This window comes from Micrasema longulum, unplaced genomic scaffold (genome assembly GCF_059751315.1).
Source record: "Micrasema longulum isolate JH-2025_06_02 unplaced genomic scaffold, ASM5975131v1 h1tg003078l, whole genome shotgun sequence".
NCBI classification, from domain to species: domain Eukaryota; kingdom Metazoa; phylum Arthropoda; class Insecta; order Trichoptera; family Brachycentridae; genus Micrasema; species Micrasema longulum.
The window spans coordinates 108,297-128,918 of NW_028280179.1; the positions used below are offsets into that span (position 1 = coordinate 108,297).

The following is a 20,622-nucleotide window of genomic DNA, read 5'->3' on the forward strand; positions in this document are numbered from 1 at the left end:
CTTTTTAGTGTGTTTCTCATCTTCGCTTTATTTCCTTTTTCAGAATTAATTACTTGTTAATTAATTAATTGTTTAGTGTAATAGTTATTATTTAATTTTTGTTATTTTCTATAATGCATTATGTACTTTTAACTGTATATTGTAAGAGCCCTCAGGGTTTATCATATAATTAATTAAAAAAATTAAATAACTTTGTTCTTCGGAGAATTTAAATTTAATGTTTTGAATTTGTTGGCAATTTAAAAATCAAATTATATCATAAAATAGTAAATTTTGCGCAAAAATAATTTTTACGAACTTCATCATCATCATTCCCTTTCCGCACCTAATGGTGCATAGGGCTCTGCATTGGTACACCAATCGCAGTGTATCTTGATCATTTTTGTTACATGAAGGTAAGATGATCAGTTTTTTGCCTCAGATACCAGTCCAGGGACTATGAAATATTCTAGTGAAAAAACACCTTTCTAAATAAATATTTCTAGTCAACCATGGCGGGAATCGAAACTGGCTTTTTAAAAAGTGACTGCTTGCGAAACTTGATTTTGCTAAAATTATTAAGGACCATTACCCCTACTAAATATTAAAAAAATTACAAGTTTTAAATGCCTCAAACATTCAATACTAAATGTTGCATTCTTAGAATTCTATTGATAATTTTGTTTTAAATTACTAAAAATAACTAATGCAAACCAGCTTTAGAACTACAAACTATTCCTTTGTCAAAATTCAGTAGTAATTCTATAATCGGTTAGCGTTAGCAGTTCATTTTAATGATGAAACTTTTTTATTTTAGCAGTAATAGTTCACAATATTTTTAATTGATACCCAATCAAAACTTAAGGGTAATAATAAAAGAAACAATTTATGGTAAAGTTTTTTATTAGTATTGTAGAATTTCTTTACAAAGGTAGGTAAATTGTAGGTACTGACAGATTCCCAAATTACATTGATGAACATTGTGTACTATTTTAATAGCACTAGGTGCAATTTCAACATCAAGTCTCATCACGTCATTACAAAACCATATTTGTAATATTGCAAATATAAAGCGCTTAATAACATACCTCGAGTCTGGAATAAAAGGTATGACATAAAATTAATAGCGCATCAGTAAGTGCGTTGGGAATATATAATTGTTCGCAAATGTTTACTGGTGAGCGCACTGCAATCCTGGCCCCCCGTGCATATGGTCCTCCTCATCCATACTGTAGGCCTCCTCGCGCAGCCTCTCCTGCTCGGGGCTGTACTCCGACAAGTCAACCTCCTCCGTGTCCTCCCCCGTGGGCATGACGAAGGCAGGGCGCGGAGGGAAGCACGTCTCCAGCTGGCGCAGCACTTCCTCTGTTGCAAAGTGATTTTCGGGAAATGTAATTAAAAAATTTATGTACAGGTGCCCCTTCTTGAATGGATAGTTAAACACGGGCATCCCCTCATCCAGCACGCCTTTTATATCTCCGGGTTGAATGACCTGCCCGGGAAGGTGCTTCACGAGCAACTCCCGGCCATCCAGCTGCTGCACTACCATGCTGAAACCACACAGCGCCTCCGTCAGTGTGATGCTGCGCTTCATCAGCAGGTCGTCCGCTGTGCGCTCGAACACGTCGTGCTTCTTCTGTTGTAGAATGATTATAACGTCTCCGGGCTCCACGTCGGGTTGCTGGTCCCCTTCGCCTCGGAAGTAGATCTTCTGATTATCCCTCATACCCTTGGAAATGTTGACCTCGAGAATCTTGGTTTGGTTGACGACACAACTGCCTTTGCAGGTAACGCAGCGATCCTTCTCGTTGATGATCTTTCCTTGTCCCATGCACTCAGTGCACGGCCTCTGTAGCTGCTGTGATAGACCGGGCCGGATAGCTTTAAAGCTGATTCTCATTCCGCATCCTTTACAGTCTTTACATGTTTGAAGAGAACCAGGCTTACCACCTTTTCCGCTACACTGAACGCATATAACATTCTTGCTAAGTTCCAGTCGAGTAGTTTTCCCATTGTACAAGTCTTCCAGAGAGACCTTCAGGGGGTGGGCAGTGTCCGGACCTTTCGCCCTTCTTCGCATGCTTGGACCGCCCATTCCCCCCATTCCTCCCATTCCAAACAATCCATCCCCGAACAAATGGGAGAATACATCGTTAGGAGAAAACCCTACGTCGCTGGCACCTTGTAATCCTTTTAGTCCGTGTGTATCGTAAAGTTTCCGTTTTTTATGGTCTGATAATACCTCATAAGCGTAAGATATTTCCTTAAACTTATCTCCAGCCTCCGGATTCTTGTCAGGGTGGAATTCTTTAGCTAATTTCCTATAGTTCTGCAAATAAATTAAAATATCTCAGAAACTTAAACGAGATAGAGCAATATCGCAGAAACAACACGTGTATTATTATAATTAACATGAATAATGACAAAATCTAAAATGACATTGAAACATGGATTTAACTTACGAAGAAAATTAGTCGCAACCACGTCAAAGGCACATTATTAAATGTAATACAATTACTCACTGCAAATATCGTAATTTTTATAAGCTCACCTTTTTTATTTCATTTTCACTAGCGTATCTGCTGACACCTAGGACTTCGTACAGCCTATCGTCAGCCATCTTTGATTTAAATTGAAATGAAATTGTATAAATCTTTCCTAATAAAAGTCATAGAATATTCACAAAGGATGTTCGATGTTGTACTCCATATTTGACTCTATTATTATACCAGAGATAATTTCCCTTCGATGTTGCTTTTTCTTTTTTTTTTCCTTTATTAGGGCCTACTACCAAAACTTGATAACATCGGCCAAAAACAAGTTACATTTATAAACATAAGAAAAACATAAACAGAAAGGAATAACAATATAGATACAAACAAAAGACAACAAAAATATAAGTACAAGAATAACATCAAAATATCAATTGTAATAATAAACACATATCCAAACCAACACAAAATTCAACATAAATTGAAAAAGGCACTAACAGAAAAACTCACCAAAACCTGATAGTGCCTATTTAACAGAAAGGAGAAACTCACAGTAAAATTAGAAGGAAGATAGAACTTAATAACTAGAAAAATTACAACAAAATAATAACAAACATAATCTTATACTAATGATAAATTATAACTATTAAAATTACAATTAAAAATTAAACGCTGGAAGTAATAATGACGTTGAAATATTTTACATAAATCTAAAAATGTAACATAAATTTATTGTAAAAAAATAAAGAATTAATTTAAACATAAATCTTTCTATGACACAATTATTACAAATCATAATAGGGAACAGTTTGAACTTAAAAAAATATAAACAGAATTGATCAATAACCAATTTGTACAAGAAAAAATTTGAGATAAAAACGATGTTGCTTCAACAACAAAAAAAAAAACAACATCAAACAGCATTTTTTAAATAAGCCGTTTTAAAAAAAAATAGAACATGCATCGCATTAAGCAATCACATAAAATATCTTTTAAATTAATTTATTTTGATGTTTTATTTAGAATTTTCCAAAAGTTGATTTATAGCCGCTGAGGTATAAGGAGGTTCATCGATTTATTTTATGAAAGATATTCGGATAACAAGTAATGTGGTATATTGGTAGATGACGTAATTTGTGACATGTAATACAATGAATAAATTATTTTTTTAATAAATACAGAATATAAAAATACATGATACTTTGCTGATAATTGTTTAATAAACATCTAATTCAATAACTTTTTTAAACAAACAAGGGAAGTTTTTTTTGGTAAAACGTCAGCATCATTCTGTTTTCATTTTTTTTATAAAATATATAATATTGAGGAATATCAACGCACCTAGATTTTAAATTAAATCTAATTGTTAAACCACGATTTGCTGCTGTCAGTGGTGATTATGGAAAACTTTGGAAATAATAATTCAACTGCTTCACAAATTTAAAGTTTATGTGATGTTTTTGTTATTTTATTGTACGTTTTAAAATATAAATAATAGAGGTGCACTGGTGGATTTTTATGAGCTGGCGCGTACACTATACTTACACATACGCATTGTGTAGTATCCGTGAATAAGCCCATGTTATGACGTCGCACGGCATACGCATTATGAAAAAAAAATCTCTGTCTCTCTCGCGCTCAGACGCGCTTATGAGCGTGACAAAGACAACCACTGCTTTATTAGTTACTAATGCTAAATACACATAATATGTACAGGATGTGTTACGGACGTCGTATAGACTCAGCAGCCCTTCCTGCGGCCTCTTGAATAATGAATAGTGTAGAAACCTTGGTATATGCAACACGAAATGCCACCTTCCCAATAAAAACTTTATTTTGTTACCTATGGGGGTGGCTTTCGTTATACCGAGGCCCATAGAATTAGGATTTTATTATTAAATTTATAAATATATCGCATTGCCCTTATTTGATTAATAATATTATTTTATCTATACATGCTTCTTACCGCGCGCTCCGTTGGATTAGAGCTGAAAAAAAACAATTAGGTACTTAAGAAAATGTCATATATTTACGAGTATTTTTTTAAACAAGCTAATATTTAATATTTTGTGTTCATAATAATAATATTTAAAAAGGGTGTAATTAAAATGCACAGTACATATTATATTGGAAAAAATATGCATACACGCTTATTTATAAACAATAAATCTTGTTATTTTATACTTAAAACAATATTCACATTCTAGTTCTAGAGTAATTGACGATGAAAAAATACATTTTTTCAAATTTAAATTGCCCCTTGTTCTTGAAAGAACTATAATTAGTAAAATTCAACATTTTAAAAAATTATTAAGTATTTTAGTAAATTAATATAATAATTTAAAAATTTTCTTAACCCATTGTATTTTTTTAATATATACACAACCCTCTCATCCAACTTTAAAAAAAAATAGTTATAATTACATCCTGTAGATTTAAAATGCGTAATGGTATACTACTAAAACATTTTTTTTTGTGCTCGAGTCGTTTTTATTTATATAAAGTAATTCTTATGTATCTTCATTGAACCCATGATCAAATGTGACCTCAGTCACTCATCCGGACGTAAAAACGCAGTAACCCGTCCGAATTATTTTTTCTTATAGCTCCATTTTTGTGAAAATCATCACAAGAGCGCTGTACAATAACCATACCAACATGTATAGATATAGAGAGCATATTTGGTTGGGATTCTAGTTCCCCATTTCTAATAATGTAAAATTTTAGTAATATATGTGAGCTAGATTGCAACACGTTTTGCAGCTATGAAGCTCTCGGGTAGTTTTAATGTAACCGCCATTTAAATTTTACAAAAAAATGACAAGAGTTTTGAATTTAAAAATCATAACTAAATTAAAAAATAAGTGATTTTAACCAAATATAAACGTAATCAGATTGAGAAAGATATTGAAAGGTAAAATGTTTCAAAATCAATGGAATTTCAACCGGATTCAGTAGATTGCTTCCAAAATCAGTAGAGTGGGCAACGCTGAATAAACAGCAGGTTTTTTTTAAAGATTAATTTTGTTTATGATTTATCGCATCAGCGATTAAACAGAAACACTTCAAATCCCTTAATCTTCTTCCGTATGGCAAATAAGCGAGAGAATCTTGAGTCTTGTAAGGCATCTTGAGCATTATCACACGATGTCCCGTTTACTGGATGTTATCCTTTTCGCTTAGAAGGCGTACGTATGAAGATTATTCGTTCTTTTATGTGAATTATCATAAAATATGATTTTCAGACAGCTATTTTCGTTTATTTTTTTTTCCTATATCAACATCTCTTTTCAGTAGTAATATTGTCCTCCATTCCCCTACCAAAGACAATAACGTGTACAGCACCCAAGAAATTGATTAGTAGAACGCTATCCATATTGATTTATATTCTATGGAAATACTAAAAATAGCTTGTTCTATGGTCTTCCCAAAAAAACTGTCAAAAGTCAGAATAGTAAGGTTATGTTGCGCGTATTTTATAACGTTATTACAGTAAGAATTTACTGGGTCGTTAAATCGATCGTTTAGCATTATTTAATATGTCGATTTTGAAATTCAGTAATTCATTTATTTCAAAATGCGCAACGAATCCTGGATTGAATTATGCGAGGGGGTTTGGTAGGTTATTTAGATTAATTGAGGCTAAAGTATGACCAAATGTTGTTATAGTCGAAAAAGGACTTGTGTCTGCTTTTAAAACAAAGTAATATATTTTTATAATTTCAGCTACTCGAAAAAGATTTTACAAGAAAACCGGAATTCTCTGCAGCGATGGTAGATATGAAGTTACTTTAGATCAACGGAAGGTCAAAACACCTTTGGGAAAAAGTTTCTATTTGGAAAGTGAACCTCTGGCCATTGCTGTCGCTGCTGAGTGGGATGCTCAAACTGATAAAATTCAACAGGAATCCATGCATTTGGTTAGTGTTTTTAAAAAAATTAGTGGTAACTTGCACTCATTACTTTGGAAACAGTATTTGTAAATTCATCAAAAATAAAGTGGATGATATTCCATGTGTTGAAACTGCGCAGTAGCAGGCTCTCTTGATAAAAATGGTTATTTAACATCAAACCTGGATAATAACATTTTCAACACCAGACTTTACTTTGTTAGCAATAATGTTCACGCATTTTGAAAGTATTTTATAAACATAATTAGTATATACACTGAAACCTTTTTTTACACAGGGGATAAGTTCCACACAGTACTGTGCTAAAAAGTATACTATAAAAGAACAATGCTGGATAGGTTTCCTTGTATACCAATCAACCTATTAATACCCATAGACTAGTGACACGAAAACGTATCCACAGTTATCGAGTTTGTTTATTTACACCAGGGCTGCATTCGGAAAGACTGCATATACTACCAAAAATGGGTATCCTCCCGTTTTTGATATTTGAAAAAAGTTTATATGGAAATGTTTACAAACATCATATTATATTTTCGATCCCAATCAGATTCCTTTCTTAAATTCCTTATAATTTCTATTTATTTATCTCTTTTTACTGGATATAAGGGAATGCTTAAATAATGTTAAAAAAATATTCCTACCAATGCACCCCTGTTAATAAGGAGAGCTTCGCTATTGTGCTGCTAGTCGTAGTTTGACACTTACAAAAAATAATACTTGTATTTGAATATTCATTATTTAAAGTTTTGTTTATCACTCAGATACAAATAGTTACCGATGAAAACTTAAACCATTCTTTTTACTATGTTTATCTGAACGGGTTTGACACGCTTTGTTCAAAGGTGGAAAAGTCTGTTAGGTCAAATGGCCTAGAACCCTTACAGGGCAGATTGAATAAACACCTTGCTAGAATGAACCTTTCTGAAATTTTTAGATGCAGGTTCTGCAGTGCAGACGATGAAACACCTGTACACATTCTATGCTAATGTGATGTTTTATAAAACAAAAGAAGCCGCTGCATCTTCTGATGGCCACTGGTTTAAACCTTATAATGTTAAAGCACTCACCCTCTACTTAATCGTCCAATACTTTTAAGGATCTGGGCTCGGAGGGGGAGATTTAGCAATATGAGAATACTCACCCTCAACTTAGCCAGGCTCCTGGGTTTGGAGGGCGAGAGCTAATTTACAAAGACCCGTCACAATCTACACAGGTCGCAATGACATCGGGAGCTTATATAGTACTGACCCCTATTCTTCAGAATAAGAATAAGAATAGATCGAATATTTCAAGATAATGTTGATAATATATATCTGTAATTTAAAAAGTTGATTGTTCTATTGGCACGCCCACCAGTATTCATTTGTCTATAAAAATGAATGAACCTAGCCTATGTCACACCCGGCTGTGGGATGAAAAAAAACTCAACAGCGTTGGGCATGAGTTAAGTGTCACCTTTGAGAGCTCAGGGCGTGTCTATGTGTATTAACAGGTCTATGATTGTACTTGAATTATAACATGACATCAAAATACCTTATTTACTATCACTATCATATTTTATATGCCAAGTCAGTTGATGTGAACCATGAAAAACGAGATTCCAGTGTATATTTATTAAGGTGTTATTTATAGTGAGCTCTTATAAAGTTATAGTACAATCCAAATATATATTTTTTTTAAATCACCATTTTTCTTTGAATTCTAATAAATTTAAATATAAATTTTATATTTGAAGCACTAACTTTGTAGTTACAATTATCTAATTCCCTACCATCGAACATTAAACCTGCATTCTACACAACTAATAATGTAGAAACTTCTTCTTCTTCAGCCTTATTCTCTGCACTGCTGGATAAAGGCCTCTTCCAAACGTCTCCATTCCTTCCTATCACCCGCTTTCATAATCCACGTTTTACCGACAATTGAGGAAATGTCGTCAACCCATCTTTTCTCCGGCCTTCCAACACTTCTTTTGTTTGCCCATGGTCTCCACTTTATTATTCTGGGGGCCCTTCCATAAACATTGTTAAAAAATCACGAAGCCGAAGTCCATAAATATAATAAATCTGGCAAATACCAATTAAATTGTAATGATTGCGATTTAATCTACATTGGAAAAACTAAAAGAAACTTTAATATTAGAGTAAAAGAATACTTAATGTGCTTAAATAACAAAAATTTGTCTGAATTCGCAAACCATCTGATTAAAAATAATCATAACTTCAATAAAGATACTGGATTAAAAGTACTTCATGTTGAAAATAAAATATTAATATTAGAAATTAAAAAAGCGATTCATATTAAGAAAAAAATAATTAATAACCAAATACACAATATTTCTTTTAGTCCACTCCTGTGTAGCTTTGAAAATATTTATATCAAATTACCACCCTTTTAGGGCAAAAAAGACTTGATTTATTGGCTCCACGTGTAGTATTTAGTAAACATGGAAAAAAATTAAATGGGAGATAATTAATTAGTTACGTAAACCTTGACGAAGAAGCTTGTTTGCTTTGAAACTGGTGGGAGAAAAAAAAATAGTGGTTAAAAATAAAGTTGTTTTATTTATTTTATTCTAATAAATTTGGCTAATAAAACTGGTCCATGAAGAAGTGTAGAAATTGAAAAAATAACTAATAATAATTTTCAGGCGTTGCCTAGTATGTAGGGGAAATAATTCAATTAGATGAATCTCACCCGCTTAAATAAAGGTTTCAGCTCTTTAACTTCACAAATATCAACAGATGAAAGAATTGAAGGAATATAGATGTTCAAATATGGGCAGAATGGTGAATGTTACACAGTGTAAAGTGGCCACTTAAACCAGCCATTCACAGGTCATAAGCCCTGCGGATGCCTAGACTTCTATATTACCTTCTCTTAAATGTTCTTCATCTCTGTTGTAATATGTTCTAATAAATTTGTTTTCAGAGTTCACTGTGCAACACATCTTTGGATAATCCTAACAATTTAAGTAAATATGACATGGCAAACTATTTAATAAACTATATAACAACGGATACTCTTCTATTTCAATCAAATGTAAGTATTTAATTACAACCGAATGTGTTTTTTTTTTGTATAACATACATTTTTAATTCATTGCTCTAGTTTGTGAAGGTGCTAGATGTGCGATGTACCTAAAAGAATCTTTGATGCACCTCTGGTCAAACAATAATGAGAGGTCTCAGAAAAATGTTTGTACTAGATTTTCTCAGAATATTAATTATTCAATACCCAGATGACTTTTGCTCAGAGGAAACCAAGAGTGTTCAATATTTTAAAAAAGAGCATATTAAACTTTCAAGGATAAATAAATTTTCAAGAGGTAGGGTTCAGGACTGGATTTTCCTTGGGGGAAGGGATTTGAGTTGGAATCTCCTTAATAATTTTTCAATTCTTTGATTTGTTCTTTTTATGTAAATCAATGAGCTATGTGTTATTTTTTAACTTTGATGTTTTTTAACTGTATTTTTCATCCTAACTCAACATGGGACTTTAGTCGCATGGTGTTGGGACTTGTGTCAAAGTGTGTTGTGTAAAAATTGTATAGTCAGACTTGATTTAAAGGAGCATTAAAGTGATCATACTAAATTCGATGAAATAGTTGGGACCAATTTTATTTTTCACACATTGCAATACATTATTTCCACTTTCATACCGAGTGCATAATAGACTCTTACGAAGAGGTGAATACTTTTAATAATACAAGGTAAGAATCCAGTATGATGTTTTCTCGCATTAGCTCATATTTTTGTAGACTTTTAGTTAATTTGTTTCTTTAAAAAAAAAAATTGTTTTGTTTTATAATAAAATTAAAAGATACCTATAATATACTACTTACTTTCTCGTTTTGAGTAGGCAGAAGAAATATGCCTGCCTTTATATGTTTGTAAACTGTATATGTATATAGTGTTTAAACAAATAAAACATAATACACATATTCTTAATATTTAACTTAGTTTAAGTCTTACATACTACTTATTATACATTTTATCTTTTTTTTCTTTTCTATTTATCTGAAATATGCTTGGTTTCAACTCTGTTAGGTTCACTTTGTGTTTATATGATATCTTTAAAGTTATCAATAATATTGGGAATAATATATACATACTTCGGAAAACAACTCTAAAGTATGGCTGAGAACGTATTTCAAAACAGAGCATCTGTTCTGAAAAAATTCACAGAAGCAAAAATAATTGCATTTGTTAATTTGTCTTATTTTCAGGAGGACGATGCTTTATACGATACTCAAAAAAATAAGTGGGATCCAGTTATTCAATGGTTTTGTGATAGATTCAGTGTAGATATTAAGAAGACCAGAGGTTTCGAAGCCCCAAACATAAGTGAAGAAACTAGAGCTATCCTCGCTAAACACTTTCTGTCTTATAATATGCAAGCAGTGAATGGTAATTAATGTTTCTCATCAATAAAACACTAGTATTGTAGTTAATTATTGTCTAACTTGTGGAATTAGTTCTAAGCATGCTTTTCATCATTCTTCAGGGCAAGGGTGTCAAAATTCAGAGAGGTTTATATTTTTACATAACTTCAATTTGTAGTAAACTATTTTAGTAAATAAAATTTATTTGAAAATTATTAATTGATGGAAAACCAAAAGGTTTCTTAATAATAATGTTGGTGTTATATTTTTAGGTTTAACATATGGGGTCGATACATTGAAATCTGTTATTCTGATGCTGGCTTGCATCGAAAGATTTATTACACCTGAAGAAGCTGTTTTCTTATCAAGATTGGAAGAAGAGCACCAGGTATTAAAGAAGTATAATGAAATATTATACTGTACACATTATAATACTTTTTTCATTCACAAATAATAATGTGTTATTAATTAAAATCAGTATTTAATTATTGTTGGCAATAATTAAATTAGATAGTTAAAAATTAAATTGATTCAGGAAAAAACACGTACATATGTATTTTAATGCATATTTTTTTGTATACTACCATAGATCTTATCCAGTTTCAAATCGGTTAACTTCAAAGTTTAACCATGTTTTATTTTGGGCAAGTTCAAACTGAAAATTGTCCAATTAAAATTTAATTTCATAAGTATGTATATTAGCATGATTCATTTTTTTACCGATGATAATGAAATTTAAAACACTGTAGGTAAACTATACAATTATTGTGTAATAAATTATGGGATTGTTATTTTTAAAAACATGTATATTTAATTTAATTGGGCTAAATAATTGCCACTAAACAAAAGTTTTTTTTCAGTTACGCTATTGGGGGCGTGTAGAATGGGCTCATGACCTTAGTCAACAGGAGTTACAAGCCCGGCTGTCTGCGGCTGTTTTATTTGTACATTTTAATTCTTTCGAATCTAAAAAAATTTTCAAGAACACATCTAACGAATACAATTTAAATTAAAAATTTCATCACTGAAATTGCTTATATAATTAATCTAAAATAAATTATGTAGATAAATAGAAAAAGTTTTTTATTTTTAATAATAATAACTATAATATAGGAACAATGCAGTTTATTATACTAAATAAAAATTCATGATTTATGTACTTTAGATATCAGTGGGCTTTGTAGTGATTCCAGCATTTTTGCAAAATCTTTTTTACTTTTACATAAAACATTCAAATTTTTGGGATGATGTCCAACTTGGTGTAGGAGCTCTAGTCTCATTTGCATCGTCTTTAATGAATGGGCGAGTACTCTTGGTACTGAAATAATTTCTGATGCATTATATCCCTTTGAAAATAAAAAATCAAGTATGTCCCGTGCCTAAAAAGTTCATAAACATCATTGGTAAAAATCACAAACACTTTTCAAATTTTTATGTCATTTGTTTTCAATTGACAAAGTAAATACAATGATATAAACAAAAGAACTATATACAGCAAAACTAATTAATATTTTGAATGTTTCATTATAAATCTGAAATATTTACATGCATATATATTAGTGTAATGATTATTTTTACCTTAAGAACTCGGAGAGTAAGAATTGCTGGTATTTTCAAAGCCATAGCCTGTACAGCTTCAGTACTGCAATTTAATCTTTCTTGAAGATATGTCATTGTACAGTTATTTTTTCCAAGGAGTTCCAATGTTTTTTTTTTCGTACAGATTGACCTATAAATTAAGTTGAATCCGGGTTGTGGTGCTAGTTTTGCAGATATCAGAGGTCCGAGGTTCAACCCCCACTCTACTCAAACTTGATTTCCATTTTTTAATAGTAATTTATTTTCAACAAGTTGAAAATGGCCACCAAAATTTTAATATTTGGGTAAATTATAAGATTGCTAATGAGTTCTGGTTCCGGCCCTAATGTATAAGAGCAAAGTATGGAATTGGAAAAATAATGATGAAAGTAGGCTGAATGCTGTGAAAATGCGATCTCTTAGGCGAATAAGTTGTGAAACGATGTATGATAGGGTGCACGAATGTCGAGATCCGTGCACTATGTGAGACTGAGACAAGCATTATTGTCGAAATTTAGAAAGGGGTGCTGCATTGGTTTGGACATGCAGAGCGAAAGAATGGCTAAAACAGTCTACAATGAAAAAAACAATTCAAAATGTTTTTTCACAAAGTAAATGCTAAAACAATACATAAGATGGTTTGTTGTTAATTTAAAAAAAAGTATTAATAATATATTTTTAGTAACATAACTAATATCCTACAACCATAGAAGACTCCAAGACCTTGAAAGAGGGCAAGATTTTGTTTATTTGGGTAATCCATCTCTGCGGGCGGTGCTTGCACAACAGAAATCAAAAGACATATCCAAATTGCAAAAATTGCTATGGCTCAACAGACTAAAATTTGGCAAGATTGGGGCATCTTAAAGGAAACAAAAATGTACATAGTGTCAATTAAAGCATGTGAGCAGAAGAGAATAGATGCCTTCGAGATGTGGTGTTGGCATGTCTCCATACTAGAAGGCCTATCTGCTGTATGCTGCCAACATATTCCCAGAAAATCTGGAGAAAATAGTAATCACGGGCAGTGTGCCAGGATGAAGAAGCAGAGGCAGAGCTACAGCTCGCTGGTTAGATCAGACAAAGACAATGTCACAGGCGAGCCTGCATGGAGCTGTGAAGAGGGCACATATTTTTAAAAGATGTATTAGAAGTACTAACAATTTATAAATAATTTATATATACAAACAAACAAACCATCACGCCGTTTCTCCGCAGGGGTAGGCAGAGAGTATAGAACGCTATATCACTCTGTCTTTGCATACAGACCTCGCTTCTTCTACATTTATACATCTTCTCATGCAACCACGGCGATTATTCCTACTCTTGACATGTCGCCAACATGTCATCAACATTCGCATCGTAGATCCTTTTAGCCATTCTTTCGCTGTCCATTCGCTCTACATGTCCAAACCAGCGCAGCGCCCATTTATATATATGTATTTATTATGTTATTATTAGAGCACATATAAGAATATGTTTATGTGAGCCCTACTCCAAGACACAATATTTAAAAAAATAATAATTTAAAGATGCTATTTTGTACATTTCAGATAATTTATATTTTTTTAAACAATGCAAGCGTGTTATAGAACATTTTATGAAAAAAAATGCAATATTCAACTACATATCTCTAAACAATTTTATAAAAACAACCTAATAATATTGCTGGTTAACTTTATGATATGCATAAATTATTTTTAAATGCACATTCTGATTTTTTTTAAATACATAGCTTTTGTGTTTTTGTACCATCATACCTATACATTTTCAGAAACTAAATAATATTTTAGTATATATTATATACTAAAGTCGAATGTTGTCTATTATAATATGCAATATCTACTATTTAATAATCCAATGAATGTAGTTAAACTATCCAGTATATTTACTCACCTATCTAATGATTCCTTTTGACACCTGACCATCCAGGGTTTATTGTTTTTGTTTTGAGGGCTCGGAAAATTCACATTGACTTCTAAAAACCTTTGTTTTATCAACTTTGGGGAATATTTCACAACCCACCAATCTCTAAGGATGTTTTCTGGTTTTACCCCCAAATCTGCAATTTAACAAATATAAAACAAATAAATAAAAAATCTATAAAGACCCTGATTCCAATCTGTCTTAAAAATTATTGTATTGAATTGTTATTGGTGAAAATGATTTTTTTATGTCTTCTATTTTCAATCCTCAAATAGGTTTCTTTCCATTCATATCAGTCCTTGGTGGTTTTTTTATGTGGCAAAATGATATGTGATGAAATATATATATATATATATGTTCATATCTTCTTAGATTTTTTCTTAGCTATGATTTTATTTACAGTTTGTTTTGTAAGGCTACTGTAAAAATAAAATGTTTTATAGAAAAATTAAATACAGGAAAAAAAAACAAAGCATTTTTGTTTAAAATGACCTCCATATTTTAAGCATTTTGTGGTCAAAATATGTCTTCGTTCAAGATTTAAATATTGCCAGGAGTGTACAATTTATATTTTAAGTTTGTTAATAACTTTGTAAGCAAATAGTAGTTAGATTTACCCCTATATGAACTGATTTTGTAGAAAAATTCAACAGCACAGAGAATAATGGAATGGAATCCAGTGACTATGAAATAGCAAAAATATGGATTTTCAAGCATTTGTTTCTTACTAGGTTTTGAAATTCGACAGTTGGATTCTATCGAGATGGTAAAGAGATTGATTTCACAAAAAATCAGAAGATAAAAGAATTTAACGAAAACTGATGTTCAAATTTAGGCAGAACGGTAAATAATTTATATGTTTTATCTGGGAGTCACAGTACTATTGACTGCTTATATTGTGCAAGGTTTATATTTCACAATAACTGATGTTTGAATGGGTTTTATTTCCTGGCTATGTAGGTACTCCAAGCAGTGTTGGGAAAGAGAGGTAATTTTAGCTGTGGGCCCTTATAGGAACTTCTCCACATTGGCTTAATGAGAATAGTGAATGTTGTACAACAGTGTGTAAAACCAGCCAATGACATATCATAAGCCTTGTAAATGCCTAGATCTACACATTCTCTTCTCAAAGAGGTTCCCTTTCTCTGTTGAAACATCTGTTGCTCTTGGTGAATGAACACTAAGAGTAACAGATATTTCAATACATGAGTATTAAACATCTAATATTTTAAATAATTTATTTTCTTACCTAATAATATTTTTAATGCATTTTGTAGATTTTCAAATGACATAAAGTAAACAAATAATCTTTTGGTAATGCTCTTGGCAACATCCTGCGGATCAACCTGAAAACGATAAGCATAGAAGTTTGAGAAATTTCACAATATTAGTTTCTTGTTTTATGCAACTACAGTACATTTTTTCTATAAATGATTCCATCATATTTTTGAGACAACTTTTTCTTGGATTTCAATGAATGAAATTAATAATTCATGTAAACATTTTTAATGTAACACTTAATTGATATTTTCGAAATATAAAAATAATTACGTTTACACTATTTCATTCATTGTTTTATTTTGTTTGGAAATGAGGAAGTTCGGTGTCTTTTTTTATTTTTTTTCCATTTGTTAATATACTATTAAACTAAGCCAATTTTTTTTTTTATATCGTATTATCAGCGTAATGATTTTTTAAAGTTTTGTATTTCTGACGCGCGTGTGACCTCAGAGGTTCTTCTCCGTCAGTTCTTCCGATTGGTTTGTTTACGGTAAGCAAACCAAATATCCTTCACAGCTCTCATATCATTGGTTGGTTCTTATGAACCAGTGATGTCGTTAAAGTAGTGCATTTTTGTTAAAATATTTTAAATTATTTTTTCGTACATTTTTAAGAAACTTTTCGGTACAATTTAATAGTCTAATTTTTACCGCGTCCAAGAATTTTTTTTTTGTATCCAATTTCCCATAGGGCTGAAGTTCCTCGTTGATAGAAAAATATTTTTAGTTTCAAATATTACATATACAATGATGCATACCTAAATATGTGTTACTCATGCAACCCATCCAATGTTTTATCTATAAAAAATCGATTAAATCATCATTTTGTGGTTTAATTAGGAAATCAGCACATTCCTAAGTAGAACAATCAGGCGACCATTCTTAGAAAAGTTTTACTGTAGGCGATAAATATCCCTCTCTTAAACCCCTTAAAAAAAGATAGGAAAATATCTCAAGAGAGATTAAGAAATTTTAAGGGAGGCGAAATGAAAGTCTAAGCATTTACAGGGCTCATGACCTGTTCGTTTTTAATTAATGCATTTTTATAACTAATTAAATGAACAAAAATTTTTAAAAATACAATACAATCTTTAAAATGAAAATAATTTATTTCAGGGACATTTTTTTACCCCATGTTTTTGCCTCTACTCATATTTTGCAAAAGTTATTTAGTTTTCATTAACAATAGTTAAAACAAAGTGTGGTAAATTAAATCGAGAACAGCCCAGTATTTTTTTTTTTTACTCAAATAATTCTAAAATCAGTCAATAAAAAAGATTTTATTCCTGACCTCTTCATAACCTTGGGTAAATGCAGAAAATCTTTTTTCAATGTCTCGCATTGTATAATTTTAAACTGCAGATAAAAAAACTAAATCAGTGGATATTTCATTACTGAGACAAAAAGTGGAAGAGACTCAGGACTGTCACCTGATTTAGTTTTTAAAAATCCATTATTAGAATTAAAAAGGAATACCTTGAGGTAACTACTGATGAAGTAAAGTCTGTTTGATTCCGGAATTTTTTTTTCTTCGTGTTTTATCAGCAGGTATAATTCAAATAACCTTTTTGAAGGTAAATGCAAAAAAGGGACGCCATGATTAATGTTCTTGAAATTCATTTTTGACAATAAAACTAACCTATCCTTTAATATTTCTGAAATAAAAAGATAATGACATAATGTTACTTAATATTTTGTGCAAGAAACTGATAAATTCACTAGTTTCTTAATTTCAACAATAATTTAAGTTATATTTTTTTATTAAATGTTAGTAAATAATTGTGAATGGCCATTTACTGACTTTTCTATGTCTACCAGTTTAGAGACGTACCCGTCTCTTTGTCAGGACATTAATTAGTTGCAACTAATACTAAGGTGAAGGTGTATTATAGTGGGTATTGCATTGTTGGTGTAATTAATGTCCTGCAAAGAAACGGGACGGAACCGGTAGACATAGAAAAGTCGGTAAGTGGTTATGTACAATTATTTTCTAACATTGAATAAAAAGTTTGACCACAAAATTAATACTTTAAATATGAATAGCTGTATTTTTTATTGTTTAAAATGCATATTTTTTTTAAGGTTTTGATGCATTTTATTTGAATTTTTGTATTTATTTATAATTTTTTAATTTGCAGAAATTAAAAAAAAAAAAAAAACTCTTTTACTTAGAAAGGGACATTAAAACTCAAATTTTATAACAAGAAATATATTTATATTATAATATTTATATTTATATTATAATTATTAAGATGTATGTTTATGTAAATAAAAATGATAATATGTGATTTTGATAACTTGTATGGAATTGTCGATCTCTTGGTTTAGTGGTTAGCGCATTTGCTTACCATGCAAGAGGTCTCGGGTTTGATTCCTGACATGGTGAAATGAATTATTTATTTAAAAAGGTGTTTTTAGCTTGTCGGCTTGTTCGATCCCGACATGGTTGGTATGAAATATTTATTTTAAAGGGTGTTTTCACACTAGAATATTTCATAATCTCTGGACTGGTACCTGAAGCGTAAGTTAGTTAAAAAGTGAAGTTAAAAAGTTAAAATTAAATTTATATCTTTATATAATCACTTTGTAAAGCGCCCTTGAGGTATTATATTACGAAAATGGCGCTATATAAGTTATCCATAATAATAATAATAATTATTATTATAAGTAAGACTGATCACCTTACCTTCGTGTAACAAAATTGATCGAGATATGCTGCAATTGGTGTACCAATCCAGTGCCCTATGCACCATTAGGTGCGGAAAGGGGAATGATGATGTATGGAAGGATGGAAGAATTGAATAAATATGGATATTCAAAAACAAACAGGCAGAATGGTGGATGTTACAGAGTGTGTTATGTGATCACTTATTATTCATTACTCCAGAGAAGCAAGTAAAACTGTTAATAACTTTTTGCATAAATATCTACATAATTGTATGTTCGTATGTTCGATGTTCATTATGTTCGTATGTTCATTATTATATTTTGTACCTTTTACATTATTTTTTTATAACTTTTTTCTTCTCTTATTCTTTAAATTTATCTTATTTACTTTATTTTTATTACTGTATATAAATATATGTATTTTTATTTTATTTGCAACTTCTGAGTGCCTAACATTTCTTAATTGTTAAATTGCTTTTATTTTGATACCGATAATGTATTTAATCAATAGCTTACACCACTGTGGAAAATTTATATTGACTGTTTTCACAATTTTCGTTTATACATATTCTTATTTTCTGTATACAATATATGTAAAAACTGTTGTTTTTTTCCCAAATAAAAATAAATAAAATATAAAAATCCACAAACCACTATCTAGACAAGTGAGCGTCATATTTTCTTCAATAACTTTTTTACTGACATTGTAGGCTTTCAAATTGTCTAAACTAGTTTTCACATGATCACCGTGTAAATGAGAAAGAAAGTTATTCGATTCAATAAAATTATCAAAACTCCTAGCACGAATGCCGAAAAAATTTATGTACACTTCACGTAAATACTCTTCATGTTTAGAACGCAATGAATTTTTTATTTTGTTTAGGTCAATTTTATTACTATAGTTTCTAAAGTCTAGAGATTTAACGTCGAAACATCTCATATCTTTATAATAAGTGTTAAGTAAAGTTCTTGTCAAGCAATTATAACTTTTTTTAAACATTGCGTGATGAGAAACAATTTTTTTATTGATATTCACATTTATAAGTGGATTTAATGAAAAATACAAAAGTTTCGACATAAAACTTCAAATGATTTTTGATAAAGTTTTAGGGTTAAATGTCAGTTGTCAATGTTGACAGTTGATAGATGTGGTTGGTTTTTGGTCACAGACAAAAGTTACTTTTTGATCATAGACACAGAAATAAAATGCGTTTTTTAAAATACATACAAATATTTTCGTTTGTACTTACCTATGATTTAGCGAAATATAATATTTTTAAATTTTTAGGGTCATTTTTGACCTGTTCCAAATAACTCACCATTAGAAAAAGGGAATCAAGTTGTGGCAGAGTGGGTAAATCTGTCTTTTGATTTGTAAGTCCGCGACACTTTCATAAGACCACAACCCTGTTTCCAAATGTAAATGGCATTCAAATAAAGTATTTTCACTAAATATAACTTCGTTAAAAACTATGAATAAATATTTTTTCAACTGATTAATATTTCAACAGCGATAGAGAACGTTTTTGCATGAAGAATATTGAAGCCTAGGTATTTGCAGAAATTAATACTTATCACTAGTCGGTTTAAATAATCACTTGACACATATTGTGTAAAATTAATAAATTTGCCTGTGTTTGAACACCCATATTTCTTTAATCATTCCATCTGTTGATTTTCGTGAAGTTAAAAAGTAATTTTAAGCGTTTCCTAGAAAGTGAAATAATTTTACTAAATATCATCCACATTTAGCGTCATGCCTAGGATCACGAGCGTCTCTGGCAAGATTGGAATTTTGCGCCCCCCAAGACTTATTTTCTATGATGAAAAAAAAAAAGCTGTGGGTCTGCATAGTGCGTCGCCCTGAGGGTTGCGCCTTTTCAGCTTCCCATTTGGCTTGGCCCTAGCTACGATGCTGTCCACATCAATAAAGATTTTAGCTTTTTTACTAATCAACGTAATATGGAAGAACTGTGAAATATGGATCTTCAAACACACGAAGAATAATGAACGTTACACGTAATGAACGTCCATGTCAGGCCAGTTAGAAAATACGGTTTAGTGTGTAAAATATAACAAATATCCTAGACAAATGTTTTAGACTTGATTAGGTGAAAATGAAGTAAAAATCCTGAAAAAGGAAATCAAGAGATGAGTCCGCTCCGTAGTACAGTGGTTGGCTGTTTGCATACCATGCTTGAGGTCCCAGGTTAGATTTTATTATTAGTAAAGAAGTGATTTTACACTTCTTCTTCTTCTTTTTTGTTTTTTTTGACCCCTAATTGGGGTGTTCTAGCCAGTGTCAAGTTTAAAATATCTTATTGAAATATTTACACATGTGTTAGTACTATACATACAAGTTAGTGTGTTAGTATTTATATAACATACACTTTACTTACTAT

General features: G+C 31.0%; 3 protein-coding genes across 4 annotated transcripts; 1 reads left to right on the forward strand and 2 right to left on the reverse strand.

Annotated features, from left to right (window-relative positions):
• Positions 1-864: 864 nt before the first annotated feature.
• LOC148271133 (dnaJ homolog subfamily A member 2-like) lies at positions 865-2,613 on the reverse strand. The gene is made up of 2 exons (XM_088241790.1): positions 2,531-2,613; positions 865-2,308 (listed from the first exon to the last, which is right to left on the reverse strand). Exons 1-2 carry the CDS (start codon positions 2,597-2,599, stop codon positions 1,151-1,153), a joined length of 1,227 nt encoding a protein of 408 aa, XP_088097916.1. The 5' UTR covers positions 2,600-2,613; the 3' UTR covers positions 865-1,150.
• Positions 2,614-5,857: 3,244 nt separating this feature from the next.
• On the forward strand, positions 5,858-11,847 carry l(2)k14505 (ATP synthase mitochondrial F1 complex assembly factor 2 homolog l(2)k14505). Its single transcript, XM_088241796.1, has 6 exons — positions 5,858-6,089; positions 6,198-6,391; positions 9,317-9,427; positions 10,614-10,794; positions 11,042-11,157; positions 11,630-11,847. Exons 1-6 carry the CDS (start codon positions 6,011-6,013, stop codon positions 11,780-11,782), a joined length of 834 nt encoding a protein of 277 aa, XP_088097922.1. The 5' UTR covers positions 5,858-6,010; the 3' UTR covers positions 11,783-11,847.
• A 34-nt stretch (positions 11,848-11,881) lies between these two features.
• mTTF (mitochondrial transcription termination factor) lies at positions 11,882-19,391 on the reverse strand. Of its 2 annotated transcripts, none has more exons than XM_088241794.1 (6): positions 18,872-19,391; positions 17,030-17,208; positions 15,523-15,619; positions 14,244-14,409; positions 12,348-12,498; positions 11,882-12,148 (listed from the first exon to the last, which is right to left on the reverse strand). In XM_088241794.1, the coding sequence occupies exons 1-6, from the start codon at positions 19,296-19,298 to the stop codon at positions 11,915-11,917; spliced, it is 1,254 nt and encodes a 417-aa protein (XP_088097920.1). In that variant the 5' UTR covers positions 19,299-19,391; the 3' UTR covers positions 11,882-11,914. The 2 variants fall into 2 exon arrangements, with proteins under 2 accessions (XP_088097920.1, XP_088097921.1); XM_088241795.1 differs by lacking the exon at positions 18,872-19,391 and adding an exon at positions 18,240-18,618.
• Positions 19,392-20,622: the final 1,231 nt, after the last annotated feature.